The sequence below is a fragment of the Saimiri boliviensis genome, chromosome 9, assembly GCF_048565385.1.
Source record: "Saimiri boliviensis isolate mSaiBol1 chromosome 9, mSaiBol1.pri, whole genome shotgun sequence".
NCBI lineage: Eukaryota > Metazoa > Chordata > Mammalia > Primates > Cebidae > Saimiri > Saimiri boliviensis.
In genome coordinates this window covers 58,695,401-58,714,902 of record NC_133457.1, presented here as the reverse complement: position 1 = coordinate 58,714,902, position 19,502 = coordinate 58,695,401, and the positions used below count along the sequence as shown (strand labels likewise).

Sequence of the window (19,502 nt, the reverse complement as noted above, 5' to 3'; positions counted from 1 at the left end):
AGGGACAAAAACATGATGAAAAGTGAAGAGGAGAGGCCAAAGAAGTGGGAAGAAAACCAGCATTTATGCTGCCAAGAGGAAAAAATAAGATAAAGACAGAAGCACTTCTGTGGATTTAGAAGCAAGGAGGTCTTTGGGAATCAGTAGGCCCCGTTCCAGTAGAGTGAAGCATCTCCCAGCCAGATTGCATTCTATAGAGAAGGGTAGGGCAAGGAATAGGAATGTGAATACTTGAATATAAACATTCTTTTTGAGAAATTTAACTCGGAAGAAGAGGAGAAGCTAGCGGAGAGGGCAAAAGATGTACATGGTGTATGTTTAATAAAATCCCTTTTATTTATTTATGTATTGCTTCTTTTTTTTTTTTTTTTTTTTTTTTGAGACGGAGTTTCGCTCTTGTTACCCAGGCTGGAGTGCAATGGCGCGATCTCGGCTCACCGCAACCTCCGCCTCCTGGGTTCAGGCAATTCTCCTGCCTCAGCCTCCTGAGTAGCTGGGATTACAGGCACGCGCCACTATGCCCAGCTAAGTTTTTGTATTTTTAGTAGAGACGGGGTTTCACCATGTTGACCAGGTTGGTCTCGATATCTTGACCTCGTGATCCACCCGCCTCGGCCTCCCAAAGTGCTGGGATTACAGGCTTGAGCCACCGCGCCCGGCTATGTATTGCTTCTTTAACGTTTATTGAAATGTCTTTTCATTATTCTGTTTGAAATATTTTCTTTTTTTTTTTTTTTCCTGAGATGGAGTCTCACTCTATCGCCCAGGCTGGAGTACAGTGGTGTGATTTCTGCTCACTGCAGCCTCCGCCTCCCAGGCTCAAGCACTTCTCCTGCCTCAGCCTCCAGAGTAGCAGGGACTACAGGCATGCACCACTACGCCTGGATAATTATTTTTGTATTTGTAGTGGAGAAAGGGTTTCACCATGTTGGCCAGTCTGATCTTGAACTTCTGACCTCAAGTGATCCACCCACCTCGGCCTCAAAAAGTGCTAGGATTACAAGCTTGAGCCATCGCACCCAGACTGTTAGAAATATTTTCTAATTTCCCTTATGATTTCTTCTTTGACCCATAGATTATTTAAAAGTATGTTGTTTAGGCTGGGCAAGATAGCTCACACCTGTAATCCCAGCACTTTGGGAGGCTGAGGTGGGTGGATCACCTGAGGCCAGGAGTTCAAGACCATCCTGGCCAACATGGCAGAACCCATCTCTAAGAAGAATACAAAAATTAGCCATGGATGGTGGCAGGTGCCAGCTACTTGGGAGGCTGAGATGGGAGAATCTCTTGAACCTGGAAGGCAGAAGCTGCAGTGAGCCAAGATCATGCCACTGCACTCCAGCCTGGGCGACAAAGCAAGACTCTGTCTCAAAAACAAAACAGAAAAAAAAACAAACAAAAAATTATGTTGTTTAATTTCCACATATTTTGAGTCTGTAAAAGCATACCTTATAATTATTAATTTGTAACTTAATTCCTCTATAAAACTTATAAAATTTCTCTCTAGGAAGAGAAATCTCCATGATCTTGGGTTAGGCAAAGACTTCTTAGATTTGACACCTAAGGAATTATCCTTTACAAAAAAATGATAAATTTGACTTTATCAGAATTAAAAATATTTGTTCTTCAAAAAGCATTCTTAGGAAAATGAGAATCCAAGCCACAGACTTGGAGAAAATAATTTTCGAATCATATATAACAAAGGACTTATATCTAGAATATGTAGAGAATTCTTACAATTCAGTAATAGACAACCCAGCCACAGAATGGGCAAAGGGCTTGAATAGACATTTTACCAAAGAAGGTACAAGATGGCTAAGTACATTCCCCTTTGTATACCTTCTTTGGTAAAATGTCTATTATAAACTAAAATTAGTGGCTGATTAATGTTCACCATTATTAATCATTTGGGAAATGCAAGTCAAAACCAAAATGAAATACAACTTCATGCTCACCAGAATGGCTCCAATGGTAAGAGGGACAATAAGCAGTGTTGGAAAAGAGATGGGGAAAAGGGAATCTTCCTACATTGCTGGTAGAGAGATAAGATGATACATATGGGAGCACAGTTTGGCAATTTCTTCAAGGGCTAAACATAGATTACCATAGAACCCAGCAATTCCACTGCTAGGTATACACACAAGAGAAAGGAAAATGTTCACATGAAAACTTATGTGCAAATGTTTACAGCAGTATTTTAATAACTATAAACTGCAATTTAAATGTCTGTCGACTAATGAGTAGAAAAAACATATATATCCATACTATTCCTCAGTAAAAAGAAACAGAATACTGATAGATGCCATAACAGATGAATAGGAAAAATATGCTAAGTAAAAGAAGCCACAAAGAAAAGGCTACATACTGTCTGACTCCATTTACACAAAATGTTCAGAAAAGGCAGCGCCATACACAGTAGGTTGCTGGTTGCCTAGGGCTGAGGGTGGGAATGGAGAGTGACTGTAAGTGGGCGTGGGGTTTCTTTTGGAGCTGATGGATGTGTTCTGAACCTAACTTGAATGATGGCTGCACAGTCTTTTTAAGTGTATTTAGACTTGTTTTATGGCCCAGCACAGGTACATATCCTGGTGAACACACCTTTGGGATTTTAGGCTTTAAGATCCTCTCTCTGGCTGCATGTTGCTATGCACCAAATTCCCACGCCTACCAATCTTCACTCTTAAATCTTATCAATGACCTGAAACTTTCCAGCATTAAGGCCGCAGTTCCCCCTCCACCAAGCCTAGACCTTATATCATGATCTGCTTTTAAGAGCCACAGTCCACTTGCCCCCTCTGCCTCCTTCAGTCCTCCGCCCTGTAGAATGGATCTGCTGGAGTCTCTGCTGGTTCACCAGTCACTGAGCACAGCTTGGGGGCTTCTCAGTGCATTCATCGTGGCTATGATCCACTCATTGTTACCAGCCTCCAGAAGCCCTCAGATTTGCCCAGCAGTCTTTGGTCTCTCTCTGCTCTTTTTCCCCCGCTGGCCTTTCAACCTTCACCACCCTCCTTCAGCCACCTGACTGTCTCCCCTCCCCTCCCCACTGAGGACCTCATCCTCCTCTAAGGCTATCAGGTGTCGCTCCTGTTCCCTCATCTTCCTGTCGGACTTATCTCTCTGCCTCCACCCTCATTTCCTGCCAGTGGTGTCTAGGAGGAAGTCTGAGTTCGGAATCCCCTCCCCACCTTCTTCCTCCAGGCCGAGACCCTGTTCTCATTTCCTCTACCTGCATTTTGTCAGCCTTTCCATCTTTCTGCCAAGTTCCATTTTTCAGCCAAAAAGTGGTAACTAGGGGCTCGGGAGCTACTCACAGAGAAAGCCTTCCCCCGCCCCGCGTTAGCTCGCAAGTACCTCTTGTTCCCTCCGTCTGTCTTTTTCTCCCCTCCTAACGCAGTAGAAACAAATGGAAAAGAATGGGATATGGTGGAGGTCAGAGGAGGTTCATCTTGGCCAAGTCATAAAGGTGTCACAGGCAAAAGTTACTGACCCAGGCGTTCTGCTCAACGCTCTATAGACACTATCTATCTCCTTAGCCATCAAAAGAGGTACCTGTGGTAGATGGATCATTATCTCCAGTTGCAGATGAGTATGGAGGCTGAGAGAGCTAAGCAACTTCTATGAGATGCGGAAGTGCTCCACGGCACAGGTACCCGAGCCCCAGGCGTGTCTTGAAGGCCCCTGTGAAAGCAGCCCTGAGAGCCAGTGAGGAGCTGTACTCATGATCTAGGCTGGGGCTGTTCATTTACGTGGTCAGTCTGATGAACGCTTTGCATCCCCAGACTCGAAAGTACATCTCCACACAGTATTGTGAATGTGTCAGAGGGTTCAGCTCCCAAAAGCCCATCTAATCCACATGTCCACTCAGAAACTTGCACACAAGTAGGCATTGCACCATTATCCATACGTGCCAAAAGGCAGAAACAGCCCAAATGTCCCTCAACTGAGGAATGAATAAACAAAACGCAGTACATCCATATGATGGAATATGATTCAGCAATAAAAAGAAATGAAGTATTGATCCATGTTGCAACATGGAAGAACTTTGAAAACATTAAGCTAATGAGAGACACCTGTCGCAAAGGGCTGTATGTTACATGATTCCATTTATATGAAGTGTCCAGAACAGGACAGTTCGTATAGACAGGGCGATCTGTGATTGCCCAGCAGGGAAAAGAGAGTTGGTGGGAGGGGAAGAGAATGCTAAAGGGTGCAGGGCTTCCTTATGGAGTGATGAAATGTTCTCAGATTGCCTGTGGGAAGGGTTGTGCAGCTCTGTGGTATACTAAAGACCGCTGAATTGTGTGGTATATGAATTCTATGTCAATAAAGTGCCACACATACACAAGGCCCATAGAAGAAATGTGTGGACTTTGGAGGGGAGGGGTGTGAAGGTGCAAGGGTTTGCACACGTCCCGCGTAACACAGAACCAATGTGGTTTCTGTTTTCTGGTGCTCAGTGGTCCCTGCTGCCTAGGACAGTCCCGGGCCAGCTCTGGGACTCCTAAACGATCAACCACCTGAGAACAGGCAGATCCCACGCCCACACTGAGTACTAAGCTCTGTTTGGAAGGATGAGCACTTTAGCACATAGTTTGAATGCAGGGAGCTAGTGGGGTGGGGTGGGGGGGAGCGGGGACCAAATGATGCCTGAAGCCCCAGCTGTTTCTAAAGCTGTTCAGTAACCCCCGACCCACCCTGCATCAGGAGAGGCCCCTGTCAAAGCCCCTGGCACAGGACTCTGCTTTTCCTATTCATTTTGCTGTAAAGAAACTACCTTGATTTAGAGAACAAAGTCACTGATAAGGGCGATTCACGAGATTAAAAAATCACTTTTGTTTACTCTGGCTTTACTTCAGTCGGATGTGGCTTTCTGGTTAATGCCAAATGTGAATGAATATCAACTGGGACTTTAGTAGAAAGGGGTCAGGCGTGTTTTGCTCTGTCCAGGAGACACAGGGCAGCGCTTTGACCTCACTGAGTTCTTATCTGACTAGAAACTCCCTTAGATAGGAAGCGTTCTCCTCCAGTGCTTTCCGCGATGTGTCCTGTATGTCAGGGGTCCCCAGCCTTTTCGGTATCAGGGACTAGTTTCGTGGAAGACACTTTTTCCGTGGATCATGTGTGTGTGGTGGGGGAGAATGGTTTTGGGATGAAACTGCTCCACCTCAGATCATCAGGTGGATTCTCGTGAGGCGTGCATAGCCTACGTCCCTCCATGTGCCGTTCACAGCAGGGTTCCTGCCCCTGTGACAATCTAATACTGCTGCCAATCCGACAGGAGGCGGTGCTCAGGCAGCAATGCTCACTCACCTCCCACTACGCGGCCTGGTTCCTAACAGGCTGTGGACCAGTCTGTGGCCTGGGGTTTGGGGATCCCTGCTGTATGCCAAACCTCAAATGTCATGTGCAGCAGTGCTTGTGCTACTTATCTTTCAGATGGCTGCACGTAAGTCTCATGTCAATATCCTTTGCAGCCTCCTGGCCTTACATTTTGTGGTAGGTTTAGGTGCATGACAGAGCAAGGTAATGAGGGGGATAACATCCCATTTTTCCTTAACCAAAATTATGCTTGGAAGAGCCAAGAATCAAAATCGAATACTGACCAAAAGCAATTCTGTATTTTAAAGGTAAATGATCCCACCTTCAAGATGTAAAATAATTATGAAATAAAACAATTGCATAATAAATGGTTGAAAGAAATTCCTTCTTTTAACTATTTGTTGCATCTTGCTTTTGAAATTTCCTGGCCGATGAGATAGCTCACACCTGCAGTCTTAGCCCTCTGGGAGACCAAAGTGGTAGGATCACTTGAGCTTAGGAGTTTGAGACCAGCCTGGGCAACTTAATGAGAACTCAACCAAATTTTTTTTTAAATTAGCTGGACGTGGTGGCACACACCTGTAGTCCTAGCTACTTGTGGGAAGTGTGAGGTTTGAGCCCAGCAAGTAAAGGCTGCAGTGAGACATCGTTATACCACAAAAGAGAATGTAAAACTGGCCGGACGCAGTGGCTCACGCCTGTAATCGCAGCACTTTGGGAGACTGAGGCAGGTGGATCACAAGGTCAGGAGATTAAGACCATCCTGGCTAACACGGTGAAACCCCCTCTTCACTAAAAATACAAAAAAATAGCCAGGCATGGTGGCACGCACCTGTAGTCCCAGCTACTCGGGAGGCTGAGGCAGGAAAATCGCTTAAACCTGGGAGGCAGAGGTTGCCACAAGCCGAGATTGTACCCTTGTACTCCAGCCTGGGTGACAGAGCAAGACTCTATATCAAAAAAAAAAAGTTTGTAAGAGATATGTAAACCATGCAGTTGGACCATGGAGAGGAGAAGATTATAAGTGCCTAAGCTTGCTGGGAAAGGTTTGGTCTTCCTAGTGGAGAAGGACGTTTTGTGCAGAGGGACCAACGTTTTTCAAGGGTGTAGTATTCTAAGAAATGTATTTGGTCTTTGTCCCTGGTTCTAGGGCCCTAAAACCCTTGAAATTTTCTGAGTGGTAGGAGTGTCTTTTGTTATTTGTAACTAGCCCCTTTCCATCACGATCACACCTGGGTTTATGTTAATGAGGCGACTTACAGTGGCGCCCCTGGACGGCTATAGGAGGTTTACAGGGGCATGGCGGCACCTGCAGTCCCAGCTCCTCGGTGAGAGGTGGGATGATTGCTTCTCCTGACTTGCGTGCCCAAACTTCTCCTGGATTTCTTCCCTCTTTGTTCCTTCTCAGCCTTCTCCCTCAGCTTCTATGTTGCAGCCCTCAGGACTCGTCCCAGGCCCTCTTCCTCCACTTCTAGGGGATGTCATTTTCACAGATGTGCTGGGCATGCTCACATTCCCAACTCAGCTCTCACAAGGCTCTGGAGCTCACCTTCGGGGGTCTCGTAGGCACCTCCAGCCCGATAGGTACAAAACAGTCCTCTCTCCCTGTTACTCCTGAAAGCTGCTCTTCTGCTGGAGATGTGGTCCAGGGAGAAGGAACAGAGCTGGACTTGAGTGCGGCAGTAGGGAGGGAGGGTGGTCCAGGTTCAGGAAATAATAATAGCAGCAGCCACATCAGAGAGCTCACCGAGTGCTGGCCACTTTGCTGAGTGCTCACAGGCGTCTTCTCACCCAGCTGTTCTCAGCAGTCCTGAGAAAGGCACCCACATGGCTGAGGAAGCCCGGTTGGGATTTGATGATTGATCAGTGAAAGTTGAACTGACTAAGTAGTGGATGGCTCTACTATTTTTATTTATTTATTTATTTTTTGAGATGGAGTTTCGCTCTTGTTACCCAGGCTGGAGTGCAATGGCACGATCTCGGCTCACCGCAACCTCCGCCTCCTGGGTTCAGGCAATTCTCCTGTCTCAGCCTCCTGAGTAGCTGGGATTACAGGCACGCGCCACCATGCCCAGCTAATTTTTCGTATTTTTTTTTTAGTAGAGACGGGGTTTCACCTTGTTGACCAGGTTGGTCTCGATCTCTTGACCTTGTGATCCACCCGCCTCGGCCTCCCAAAGTGCTGGGATTACAGGCTTGAGCCACCGCGCCCGGCCTGGCTCTATTATTTTTAAATTGAGTTTGTAAACGCCCGTTAACTTTCCTGAAAAGTCGCGTGCTTAGGTGCCTTCTAGCCATAGAGATGTGTGTTGGTTCGCTTCTGCTGCATAGTGAGCCACCCAAAGCTTAGTGTATTAAAACAGCAACAGTTTATTTAGTTCATGATTTAGAGTATTGGCAGACCAAGTGCTGGTTCTGCTGGTCTTGGTTGGGCATGACCACCTGGTGTTAGCCATCTGTCAGCTGAGGCAACAGAGAAGATGAGGCCATGTCTCTTTCATCGTCCAGTAAGCTAGGCTGGGCGTGTTCACATGGTGACTGAGCAGGGTTGAAAGAAAGAATGCAAATGTGCAAGGCTTCTTAAGGAAGGAAGGAAGGAAGAAGGGAGAGAGGGAAGGAGGGAGGGAAGGAAGCAAGGGAAGGGAAGGGAAGGAAGGGGAAGGGAAGGGAGGAAGGGAGGCAGGCAGGCAGGCTAAGAAAGGAAGGAGACAAAGCTTTTGTTTTAAATTCCATTCATCCAGATAGTTTAAAACAAATAAACACATGTCTGATCAACAAAAAAGTAAGTCGGGCATTTCCAGGAACCTCACATTTATGAAACATTATTGCCTTGGTGATTACAGCAAAGGATGGGGAGTCTGCCAGGGTCAAGCCGTGGTCAGAGAAAGTCACTTTGTCATGGAACTATTTTAGCTGAGACTACCTTTGGAAGCCCCAGAAGCCCCAGGTGTTCACTTGTTCATTGTATAAAAAGCTTGATACTTGTTGATAATTCTGCCAATTATCTTAAGAATGTATCTACTTTTAAAGTAGATTAAGAGTATATATTTTAAGATCATATTCAGCAACATGTGCATACCTCCCCACCAAAAATAATTTCAGCTCAACTTTTTAAATAAAAATCAATGTACGTATTTTTAAATAGAATTTTTTAAGTTAAATTATGTTAAAGTGTTTTTCATTGGTTCCAATCAAGGAGGGAAGGCAAATACTTTTCTTTCAGTAAACAATATTCTTTAAAACTCTTGGCCAGGCACAGTAGGTCACACCCATAATCCCAGCACTTTGGGAAGCCAAGGCAGGCAGATCACAAGGTCAGGAGTTCGAGACCAGCCTGACCAACTTGGTGAGACCCTGTCTCTACTAAAAATATAAAAATTAGCCAGGCGTGGTGGTGCATGCCTGTAATCCCAGCTATTCAGAAGGCTGATGCAGGAGAATCACTTGAACCTGGGAGGTGGTGGTTGTAGTGAGCCAAGATCACGGCATTGCACTCGAAGCTGGGCAACAGAGGGAGACTCCATCTCAAAAAAAAACAAAACAAAACAACAACAACAAAAAAAAAAACCACACACAAAAAAACACTTTTAAACTGGAAGCAGAGGAACGTGAAGAAGTCTTTCAGAAGGGCTTCACGTCACCTCTTCAGCAATTCTTGGCAGAACTATCAACAAGTATCAGCAGTCATGAGTGCTGCTGAGTGTATATTGAATATCACTCTTCTGCGTGCTGAGAATCTCACCTCAAACAAAATGGACAAAGCCTTTCCCTTCCTGGAGCCTGTGTTCTAGCTGGAAATAGCTCGTAAACTAGTCATCAAACAAAGGATATGAATTTCAAGTCATGGTAATAACTAGAAGAAAAAGAAAAAATGGAAGGATAATGAGTGCCTTGGAATGGAAAGCCCAGCATTAAGGAGGAGGATCGTGCCCCTGGCTGAGCAGTGAGAAGGCTTCAGGTCAAGGTGAGAAGTGTTGGGGCATGTGGACGAGCTGATGCCTAAATGAGACTAACTTAAAATAGTTGGGGACCCATGCGTGGTGCTGCACATCTGAAGGCCCAGCTTCTTGGGAAGCTGAGGCAAGAGGACCACTCAAGACCGGGAGTTCAAGGCTCTACTGCACTAGAATTGTGCCTGTGAATAGTGACTGCACTGCAACCTGCGCAACACAGTGAGACCCTATCTTTAAAAAAGAAAGGGCCGGGCGCGGTGGCTCAAGCCTGTAATCCCAGCACTTTGGGAGGCCGAGGCGGGTGGATCACAAGGTCAAGAGATCGAGACCATCTTGGTCAACAAGGTGAAACCCCGTCTCTACTAAAAATACAAAAAATTAGCTGGGCATGGTGGCGCGTGCCTGTAATCCCAGCTACTCAGCCACTCAGGAGGCTGAGACAGGAGAATTGCCTGAACCCAGGAGGCGGAGGTTGCAGTGAGCCGAGATCGTGCCATTGCACTCCAGCCTGGGTAACAAGAGTGAAACTCCGTCTCAAAAAAAAAAAAAGAGAAAAGAAAAGAAAGAAAGGGAAGCAGTGGAGAATGGAGTGAACAAGGGTCAGTGTGGCAGAGACAGGGAGGACAGAAGGCATGGGCTGTGGGCCACGGGAAGGAGGTTGGAATCAGGAATGTGTGAAAAGCATCTGATTTTCTCTTTGGCAGTTCTGCGGAGCCTGGATTCCATAGTTAGTACAGTCAGCAGACCGTGAGGAGACTGCAGCAGCCTAAAACAACATTGATTTATGACTTGCTCTGGAAGTCAGGCTGGGAGGCTGGAGATGATGTAGAGATGATGACTAATGATGAGGTCACAAGGATCTCACCACACCTTCACTCTGCAGTTCAGTGCAGTAGTTCTTGTATAACATTCTTTTTTTGAAACTGAGTCTCGCTCTGTCACCCAGGCTAGAGTGCAGTGGCACGATCTCGGCTCACTGCAACCTCCACCTTCCAGGTTCAAGCGATTCCTCTGCCTTAGCCTCCGGAGTAGCTGGGATTACAGGCTTATACCACCACACCAGGCTAACTTTTGTATTTTTAGTAGAGACAGGATTTCATCACGCTGGCCAGGCTGGTCTCAAATTCCTGACCCCAAGAGATTTGCCCACCTTGGCCTTCCAAAGTGCTGGGATGAAGGCATGAGCCACCATGCCTGGCCTTGTATAATATTCTTTACAAGAATGTTCATTTTTAACCTCATGTAGTTACGTTTAAATTAATTAAATGTCAAAATTAAATTCCTCCCTTACGCTTTTTTAAAAAAATAGCCACTCTTTATCATATCCACTAAAGTTGGATACATGCATATCCCATGACCCAGCAAGTCCATTCCTAGCATTCCCCTCCTGTAAGAAACATGTGCGTGGCCGGGCATGGTGCCTCACACCTGTAATCCCAGCACTTTGGGAGGCTGAGATGGGAAGATCACTTGAGCCCAGAAGTTTGGAACCAGCCTGGAAAACATGGTAAAATCCCATGTCTAAAAAATATAGAATTCGCCAGGCATGGTGGGGCATGCCTGTAGTCCTAGCTATGTGGAAGGCTGAGGTGGGAGGTTGAGACTGCAGTAAGCCATGATGGTGCCACTGCACTCTAGCCTGGGTGTCTGGAGTAAGGCCTTGCCTCAAAAAGGAAAAAAAAAAAAAAAAAAGCCAGGCATGGTGGCTCACACCTGTAATCTCAACACTTTGGGAGGCTGAGCTAGTGGATCTCTTGAGGGCAGAAGTTGGAGACCGGCCTGGGCAACATGGCAAAACCCGTCTCTACCAAATATACAAAAATTAGCTGAGCTTGGTGGTGCACGCCTGTCTTCCCAGCTATTCAGGAGGCTGAGGAATAAGAATCTCTTGAACGTGGGAAGTGGAGGCTGCAGTAAGCCAGGATTGCACCACTGCACTCCAGCCTGGGAAACAGATCGAGAGACTGTCTCCAAAAAAAAAAGTTAAAACCAGAATCTGATACCATAAAAAATCAAATGTATGACGGAGAACCAATAAAACCAAAAGTTGGTTCTTGCAAAAAAAATTAATAAACCCAAGCAACACTGATTGAGGGAAAAAAAATGGCAAAACTAATCAATATAAAGGATGAAAACAGGAAGACATTACCATATACCTAAGAGGATCTTGAATATAATTTCATGCCAAAAATTTGAAAATTCAGATAAAATGGAAAAAAATTTCTATAACTAACAAAATTGGCACTAGAAGAAAATGGAAAAATTAAAATAGACTTGTACCTACTAAAGGAATTAAATCTATGAATTAAAAACCAAGTCCCAGAAAAATCTCATAAAGGAAACTCGAGGCCCAGGTAGTTTCTCCTTTAAATCAATCATATATATAAGGAAAAAATGAAATTAAATAGCTGCATTTTTCATTTAAAATTTCTTGCCACTGCCGTGTTAAGCTTTTGTAGCCCCGAGATCCCTGGCATGATATCCCAGGGTACTTGAAGGAGGCAGAGACTCGCTCACTCAGCAGCCATTGCTGAACCTGCTGTACCCAGCACTGGGCCAGCAGTGGTGAAACAGGGCATGCACCATCCCTGCCTGTGAAAAGACTATAGTTCATGTGGGAGAGGTTCACATCACTGTCCACTCGACAGCTTACTGAGATGGAAGGGGACATAGGTAACAACGTTTGGATAAGAAGGAAGAGTAGGTGGATTTGACTGGGCAAGGCTCCACACTGTGGGGTTCTGTCCCTCATGGTTCAGCCTGGCAAGTGGGGCCACTCTGAGTATCACTGGCAGGAATCAGACCTCGCTCATCTATGGGAGGAGATGGGAAAGTGAAAGCCCAAAGAGGGGCCGGCGAGGCAGAGGTGGAAACAGGAACCAGCCCTCCCGCAGCACTGGCACTGTGGTCAGAGGAGGCTGAGAAGCAAGTCCAGGTGTCTGAGTCACCTCTCTGAAGCTGCTGCATTAGCGGTCAGCAGGGCCAGCGTTTAGGACGAGCTAAATGGGGAGCCGAGGAGACCACACATGAGCGGGAACTCGCCAGGAACCCTGGTTCCAGCCATCCCTGCATCTAACACGATAACCTCCCCAGAGCAATGGCTGCTGCTTCCCTCCACCCTCCCAATCTCAAGCAAGGTCCTCTTCTGACCAACACTAACCCAGAGCCATCTGGGGAAGACAGTTCCCAGCTTACCTACCAGGTGCACAGTTCAGCACCCAGGATGTGAGGGCCCATCTCTTGGATACTTATGAAATGGAACGTGAGGTGTGAGAAAGGACCAAACCTCCACTTTGTTCTGCGGCTGTTGTCAGGAGTTGGCTTGGCCTGTGTCCCGAGCATAGCACAAAGCCTGGGTGTTACGTGCCATTCCTCGGTGCTGCTTACAAAGCCCTCCCGCTGCTCTGTCGTCCCCCTTGACCACAAAAGTAAAGTGTGCTGTTCTCTAATACTGCAAAAACAAGGCACCGGCAGATTTTAAGCTGATAAAAAAACCGGTAAAGTTGTCATTGTATATGCCTTTTAGGATGGATTGAGATAACATATCCCAGGGTAAAAACAAGAGTGAAATAGTTCTGAGAACCGTGAAACTGTCATCCTCTTTCTAAATGACTTAATCCAACAGACAGGTGGTTTTTAATCACGGATCCCCTTCATGTGAACACCGTTTTTTTTTCCTTTTTTTTAAATTTTTTTATTTTTTTTTTGAGTCAGTCATGGTCTGTCTCCCGGCTGGAGTGCAGTGGTGCAATCTCAGCTCACTGCAACCTCTGCCTCCTGGGCTCAAGCGATTCTCCTGCTTCAGCCTCCCGAGTAGCTGGGATTACAGGCGCCTACCATGGCGCCCAGCTAATTTTTGTATTTTTTAGTAGAGATAGGGTTTCGCCATGTTGGTTAAGCTGGTCTTGAACTCCTGACCTCAGGTGATTCACTGACCTAGGCCTCCCAAAGTGCTGGAATTACAGGCATGAGCCACCACGTCCTGCCAGCGTCTTTTCACTTTAATCATGTAAGGAGTGCTACCACTTACAGGCTCCACACTGTTCCTTTCGTCATCATTTTCCCCAATGACTGGTATGAAAAGTTTTTTTTTTTTTTTGAGACAGAGTTTCGCTCTTGTTACCCAGGCTGGAGTGCAATGGCGCAATCTCAGCTCACCGCAACCTCCGCCTCCTGGGTTCAGGCAATTCTCCTGCCTCAGCCTCCTGAGTAGCTGGGATTACAGGCACGCGCCACCATGCCCAGCTAATTTTTTGTATTTTTAGTAGAGACGGGGTTTCACCATGTTGACCAGGATGGTCTCGATCTCTTGACCTCGTGATCCACCCGCCTCGGCCTCCCAAAGTGCTGGGATTACAGGCGTGAGCCACCGCGCCCGGCCTGGTATGAAAAGTTGACTTGAGACCCACCCAAGGTCAAATAGCTAGTAAGTGGCAGGACTCAGATATGAACCCAGGTAGGAAATTCAGAAGGATCTAAAATAAAGAGGATAGTTGGAGGCCGAAAAACCCCCAAACACAAGAAGACCCAGGCACTCTGGGGTGGGCAGCAGTATAGTGTTGCAGGATGTGAGAAGGATTTCGGCTCAGCAGGTGTCCTCGTGGCTGGGCCTCCTCCATGCTGTCTCCTGGGATATTTGGGCCATTGTAGGTTGGGGTTTCTTTTCTGCCACCCTCCCTTCTTCCATTCTTCTTCCCTCCTCCTTCTCCCTTTATGTTTTCCTTTTCTTCTCCCAAATTTTCTCTTTCTTGCGTGTGTGTGATCTCCCCTCCTTCACTTTCTTTCTTTGTAATAGAATGTCCCATCTATTCAGCCAGCTGCTGATCCTAGCCTTTGAGCTTTGAGCATTTTTTCTTTTCTTTTTTTTTTTTTTTTTTTTTGAGACAGAGTCTCGCTCTGTCATCTCCCAGGCTAGGGTGCAGTGGCGCAATCTCGGCTCTCTGCAACCTCTGCCTCCCTGGTTTCAAGTGATTCTCCTGCCTCAGCCTCCTGAGTAACTGGGATTACAGGCATGTGCCACCACACCTGGCTAATTTTTGTCTTTTCAGTAGAGACGAGGTTTCACCGTATTGGCCAGGCTGGTCTCGAACTCCTGACCTCAAGTGATCTGCCCACCTCAGCCTCCCAAAGTGCTGGGATTATAGGTGTGAGTCACCATGCCCAGCCCCTTTGAGCAAATCTTAGCACATACGGAGAGGCTGTTCAGACAAACCTAAACATGGTCCGTGTTTTTTAGGAGTTTCTCCTGCACATTCAGTCTTGTTATGGGAAGCAGCTTCCCCTACTCACACAAACTGTGCAGCCTGTAGCATCACCTCTGCTCCTGAACCAAACATGGAGTCCACACCCTAACTCTAAGGGTGCTTGTAAGGATCATTAAGACATAGCAGTAATAGAGACACTCAACTGGGTGAGCCTGTTCCTCTCCCTCACCCAAACCCCATATTCCTCTTGGGGGGTTGTTTTGGGGACCACTCCTGGTACCTGTCTGACCTCAGGACGCAGGCCCTGGAGTCCTCTGTGCCCTGTACACCCAGTAGGGTGCAGCAGACAGTGTGATCAAGACCTGCCTCTAGGAAGGGAGAACAAAGAAGGAGAAGAGCTATTTAAGGAAGCAGTTCAGCAGCTGTCTTCAGTGTACAGAAAAGTCAGGGAGAGGCCACACCTGGGAACCAGGATGAAATTCAGAAGTTTCATGAAACTTCCACACTGTTCTCTGGTACCAACCTCTGTGGCCACCAAAGCCCATCAGAAGGACGAAACCCGTATTCTGAAGCAGGAGTGGGTCTTCGGGGCAAGTCTTTGTTATCCCACAATCCACCTTCTTCCCACCTCGGTCAGTGATCTCAGCAGGATGCTGAAACCAAGGCTGGCACAGGCCTGGCTGGCAGCCCCGCCTGGGGTCATTTCTTCCTCCCTCGCTGCTGGCCTGCCCTACGTCAGGGCCCCCACCTTCCTCAGGGCTTTCGGTGCATCTGGGCTTGATGGTTTTCTGTCTCTGTCTCTCCAGGGCCAGGTGTGGATTAATGGCTTTAACCTTGGTCGCTATTGGCCAGCCCGGGGCCCTCAGCTGACCTTGTTTGTGCCCCAGCACATCCTGATGACCTCGGCCCCAAACACTGTCACCGTGCTGGAACTGGAGCGGGCACCCTGCAGCAGTGAGGATCCAGAACGATGTGCTGTGGAGTTCGTGGACAGGCCAGTTATTGGCTCATCTCTGACCTACGATCGTCCTCCCAAACCTGTTTGATAAAGACTCATGCCCCCACCCCCAGAAGAAAGATTCATGGCTGGACCATGTATGATGATGAAAGCCTGCGACTTTGAGGGATTCTACCCTGAATATATCCTACTCACAGGTCCTCCCTGTCGTGCCACATTTCACTGATTGGAATATGAAACTGGAAAAGGAATTAGGGTGTGCATTTTCACCTGAGGCTCCCCTGCACCCCTGCAGTGCCTAAGCCCCACGCTCAGGGACCACCTGGGACGTGGGAGGGGCCGACAGCTCCATAATGCACATATGTATCTGCAGAGTGGAATGGAAGCTTGAAAGGTGGTATTGATTTTTATTTTGGAAGAACATGTTGCCTTTTTGTTAAATAAAATTTGTTCTCAAATGATGATGTCACTGTTTTTAATGTGCAGTTATTAAATTGCGTGGTCTGACTTAAATCATAACTAGACTTGAGTGGGCTGAATAAACCACTAACTTGGAGTTCAAAAGGATGGAAAATAGTCTTGGTTTGATCTGGGGACTGCTGCCTTTCTGATCGTTATTTGACTTGCTTTTGGACTAGGTAACCTGTAAATGCAGCTCAAAACAATTATGCAAACAACCTAAGAGATTAACAGTTGCACAGTGTACATAGTATGGCATACCTACATAGAAGCATAGTATTTTAGCCACGAAAATGGTCATAGAGATCTATACTTAAATGCAATTTTTTTTGATACATGAAAAAAGAGATTACTTTAAATTTGATCCCATTTTGTGTGTTTCAACAAAATAAGAACTTCACATATTCACACAGTAAAGGCCTGTCCACAGTGGACAGGCATGCAGGTGTATGCATGGTGCGTATGCACACAGATATGAAAGGACATGGTATATCTGATATTTCTGTCCTGACACGGAACAGTTCTCATCTGTTAAGGACTTGTTCTACACCATGCACAGTTCCGAGTGTATGTTTAACTCACCTGCCCCTCACAAGAACTCTGAGGAATATACTGTCATCTTGCCAGCTTACCAGACCTCACAGATGTATGTGGCAAGACAGGATTTGATCCCAGGTAGTCTGACTCTAGTGTCTGGGTACACGTTGCATACACAGAATATTAATACATGATTGTGTTGCACAAGAAAGGTTTGGAATAACTTTAAAATGTTCATAAAATTCTATCTGGATGCTAAGTATTTGAGAGATTGCTTGCTTTTTCTTTTTCTTTTTTTTTTTTTTTTTTGAGACAGAGTCTCACTGTCACTCAGGCTGGAGTGCAGTGGCTCAGTCTCAGCTCACTGCAACTTCCACCTCCTGGGTTCAATCAATTCTCCTGCCTCAGCCTTCCAAGTATCTGGGATTACAGGCACCCTCCACCATGCCAGGCTAATTTTTGTATTTTTAGTAGAGATGGGGTTTTACCATGTTGGCCAGGCTGGTCTTGAACTCCTGATCTCATGATCTGCCTGCCTCGACCTCCCAAAGTGCTGGGATTACAGACATGAGCCCCCGCGCCTGACCTGCTTGCTTTTTCTTAACTGTATTTTTAATTATATGCTGAGAATATGTAATTTTTTTTGAGGCCGGGTCTTGCTCTGTTGCCCAGGTTGAAGTGCAGTGGCATGATCGTAGCTCACTGCAGCCTTGAATTCCTGTTTTCAAGTGATCCTCCTGCCTTGACCTCCCAAAGTGCTGGGATTATAGTTAAGAACTACTGCACCCAGCCCTGTAATTTTTCTTTAAGGAGAAAGGAAAGGTGTTTATTTATTTTTTTTAATGTCAATCTGTAACGTTTTCTTGGTGGTATATTTTTCCCTCCCTCGTAGACACAAATATTAAATATTTGAGATTGAATGATGAGTCTAAACTCTGAGCCAGCTGCAGATGGCATAGATGGGCCCCCTGCACAGTGTTTTACAAACACTGGAATTTAGTTGAGAATGTTTTTCCATACTACCTTTTTCTCAATGTTCTGCACCATTTGATATTCCAGCAGACTACAGGGTGAAGCAGGTGCTGCATGGACCTACAGCCTCATTTCATTCCTCCTCCACAATTACCGAAAACAGAAGATGATGCTTAAGAACCATGGCCAAACGGTGGTAAGCTTTGGAAAGAAATGTGACGTGACTCCTTTAAAGCATATGTACATTGGCAAACTGCAGTTCTCCTGCCCTGGAGACAAGCAGAGAATCTCCAGGAGGCACGGGCAGTGGGGCGCGGTCACCTCGTCAGCTTGTACACTTGCCTTATATGTCACTCATTCAGTCTTCAGAACTACACTGTAAGGTAAGTAGCAATAAGCCCATTTACAGTTGAAAATAGTTAAGACTTTGGTAAGAGGCAGAGTTGATTTCAAACCTGGCCTGCCTCCCTCCAAAGTCATAGTGTTTTGTCTTATCAATGTGAGGGAATTTGGGTGGGTTTTCCCACCTGCAGCACTGTGCCTCCCGTTACCCAGGAAGTTTTTGAAAAACAGATTCTCGTTTTTTTTTTTTTTTTTTTTTTTTTTTGAGACAGGATCTGGCTCTGCCACCCAGGCTGGAGTGCAGTGGTGCGATCTCAGCTCACTACAATCTCTGCCTGCCAGGCTCAAGCGATTTTCCTGCCTCAGCCTCCTGAGTAGCTGGGATTACAGACATGCATCACCATGCCCAGCTAATTTTTGTATTTTTAGTAGGGTTTCACTATGTTAGCCACGCTTGTCTCAAACTCCTGACCTTAGGTGATCTGCCCACGTCAGCCTCCCAAAGTGCGGGGATTACAGGTGTGAGTCACTGCGCCTGGCTGGAAAACAAAATCTTAATACATAGATGGGACCACCTGGACTCTGGACTCTGCTCAACCCATCCAACTCTGTGCTGCCTCTCATGGGCACACATTTTGCCTGCCACAGTGTTCTTCCTAAGATAGGATGTGCCTTCAGCCATTCCTGATTTCTGTGAATAACCTTATTTCAGATCTGTCTGTCCATGAATTGATTTAAAATTGAACTCTATGGATGCAACCTTTGGAAAATAATAAGGGGGGCACCTTTATTACCTACTATCTAAACCTTTTTTTTTTGTTTTGTTTTGTTTTTTTTTTTTTTTTGAGACTGAGTTTCACTCTCGTTACCCAGACTGGAGTGCAATGGCGCGATCTCGGCTCACCGCAACCTCCGCCTCCTGGGTTCAGGCAATTCTCCTGCCTCAGCCTCCTGAGTAGCTGGGATTACAGGCACGCGCCACCATGCCCAGCTAATTTTTTGTATTTTTAGTAGAGACGGGGTTTCACCATGTTGACCAGGATGGTCTCGATCTCTTGACCTTGTGATCCACCCGTCTCGGCCTCCCAAAGTGCTGGGATTACAGGCTTGAGCCACCGCGCCCGGCCTAAACCTTTTATATTACATTTATCTTTCAGCCACCATGCCCGGCCTCACAGTGTATGTATAGTCTTTTGTGTATGATCTGTGTCATCTCGCACGCCGTGAGGTTTGGCCGTGTGGGCGCACGTTCAGGAATCTGTTGCTCTGTGTTGCTGAGTCGCATTCCATCGTGTGGATGTACTACATCTTGTTTATCCATTTGCCAGCTCATGGGCATTTGAATTGTTTCCAGTTTTGACTATTATGAAGAATGCTGATATGAACATCCATATAGAGTTCTTTGTGTAGTCATCCGTTTTCATTTCATTTCCCTTGGATAGTTACCCATGAGTGGAATTGTTTATCCATATAGTGATTTATACTTAACTGTTTAAGGAACTGCCAAACAATTTCAAAATATCTTTCTTGAAGCTAGTGAGTAATGAAGAAGAGGGAGAATTACACTTAGACCTATAATTTCAGCACTTTGGGAGGCCGAGGGGGGTGGATTGCTTGAGCCCAGGAGTTCCAGACTAGGCTGGGCAAAATAGCAATACCTCATCTCTACCAAAAATACAGAAACCAGGCCGGGCGGTGGCTCACATCTGTAATCCCAGCACTTCGGGAGGCCGAGGTGGGTGGATCACCTGAGGT

At 46.3% G+C, this 19,502-nt stretch overlaps 1 protein-coding gene across 3 annotated transcripts in view; it reads left to right on the top strand.

The window, feature by feature from the left end:
* The window catches only part of GLB1 (galactosidase beta 1), a 107,688-nt gene that overhangs the window by 80,883 nt on the left and 7,303 nt on the right, over positions 1-19,502 (top strand). Inside the window, exons 16-17 of one of the 3 annotated variants that reach the window (XM_039461810.2) lie at positions 15,286-15,831; positions 17,493-17,601. In XM_039461810.2, the coding sequence (XP_039317744.2) occupies positions 15,286-15,525 (240 nt within the window). In that variant the 3' untranslated portion in view covers positions 15,526-15,831; positions 17,493-17,601. The remainder of the gene's footprint in view (positions 1-15,285; positions 15,832-17,492; positions 17,602-19,502) is intronic. The other 2 variants (XM_074405930.1, XM_074405929.1) reach the window with 2 other exon arrangements.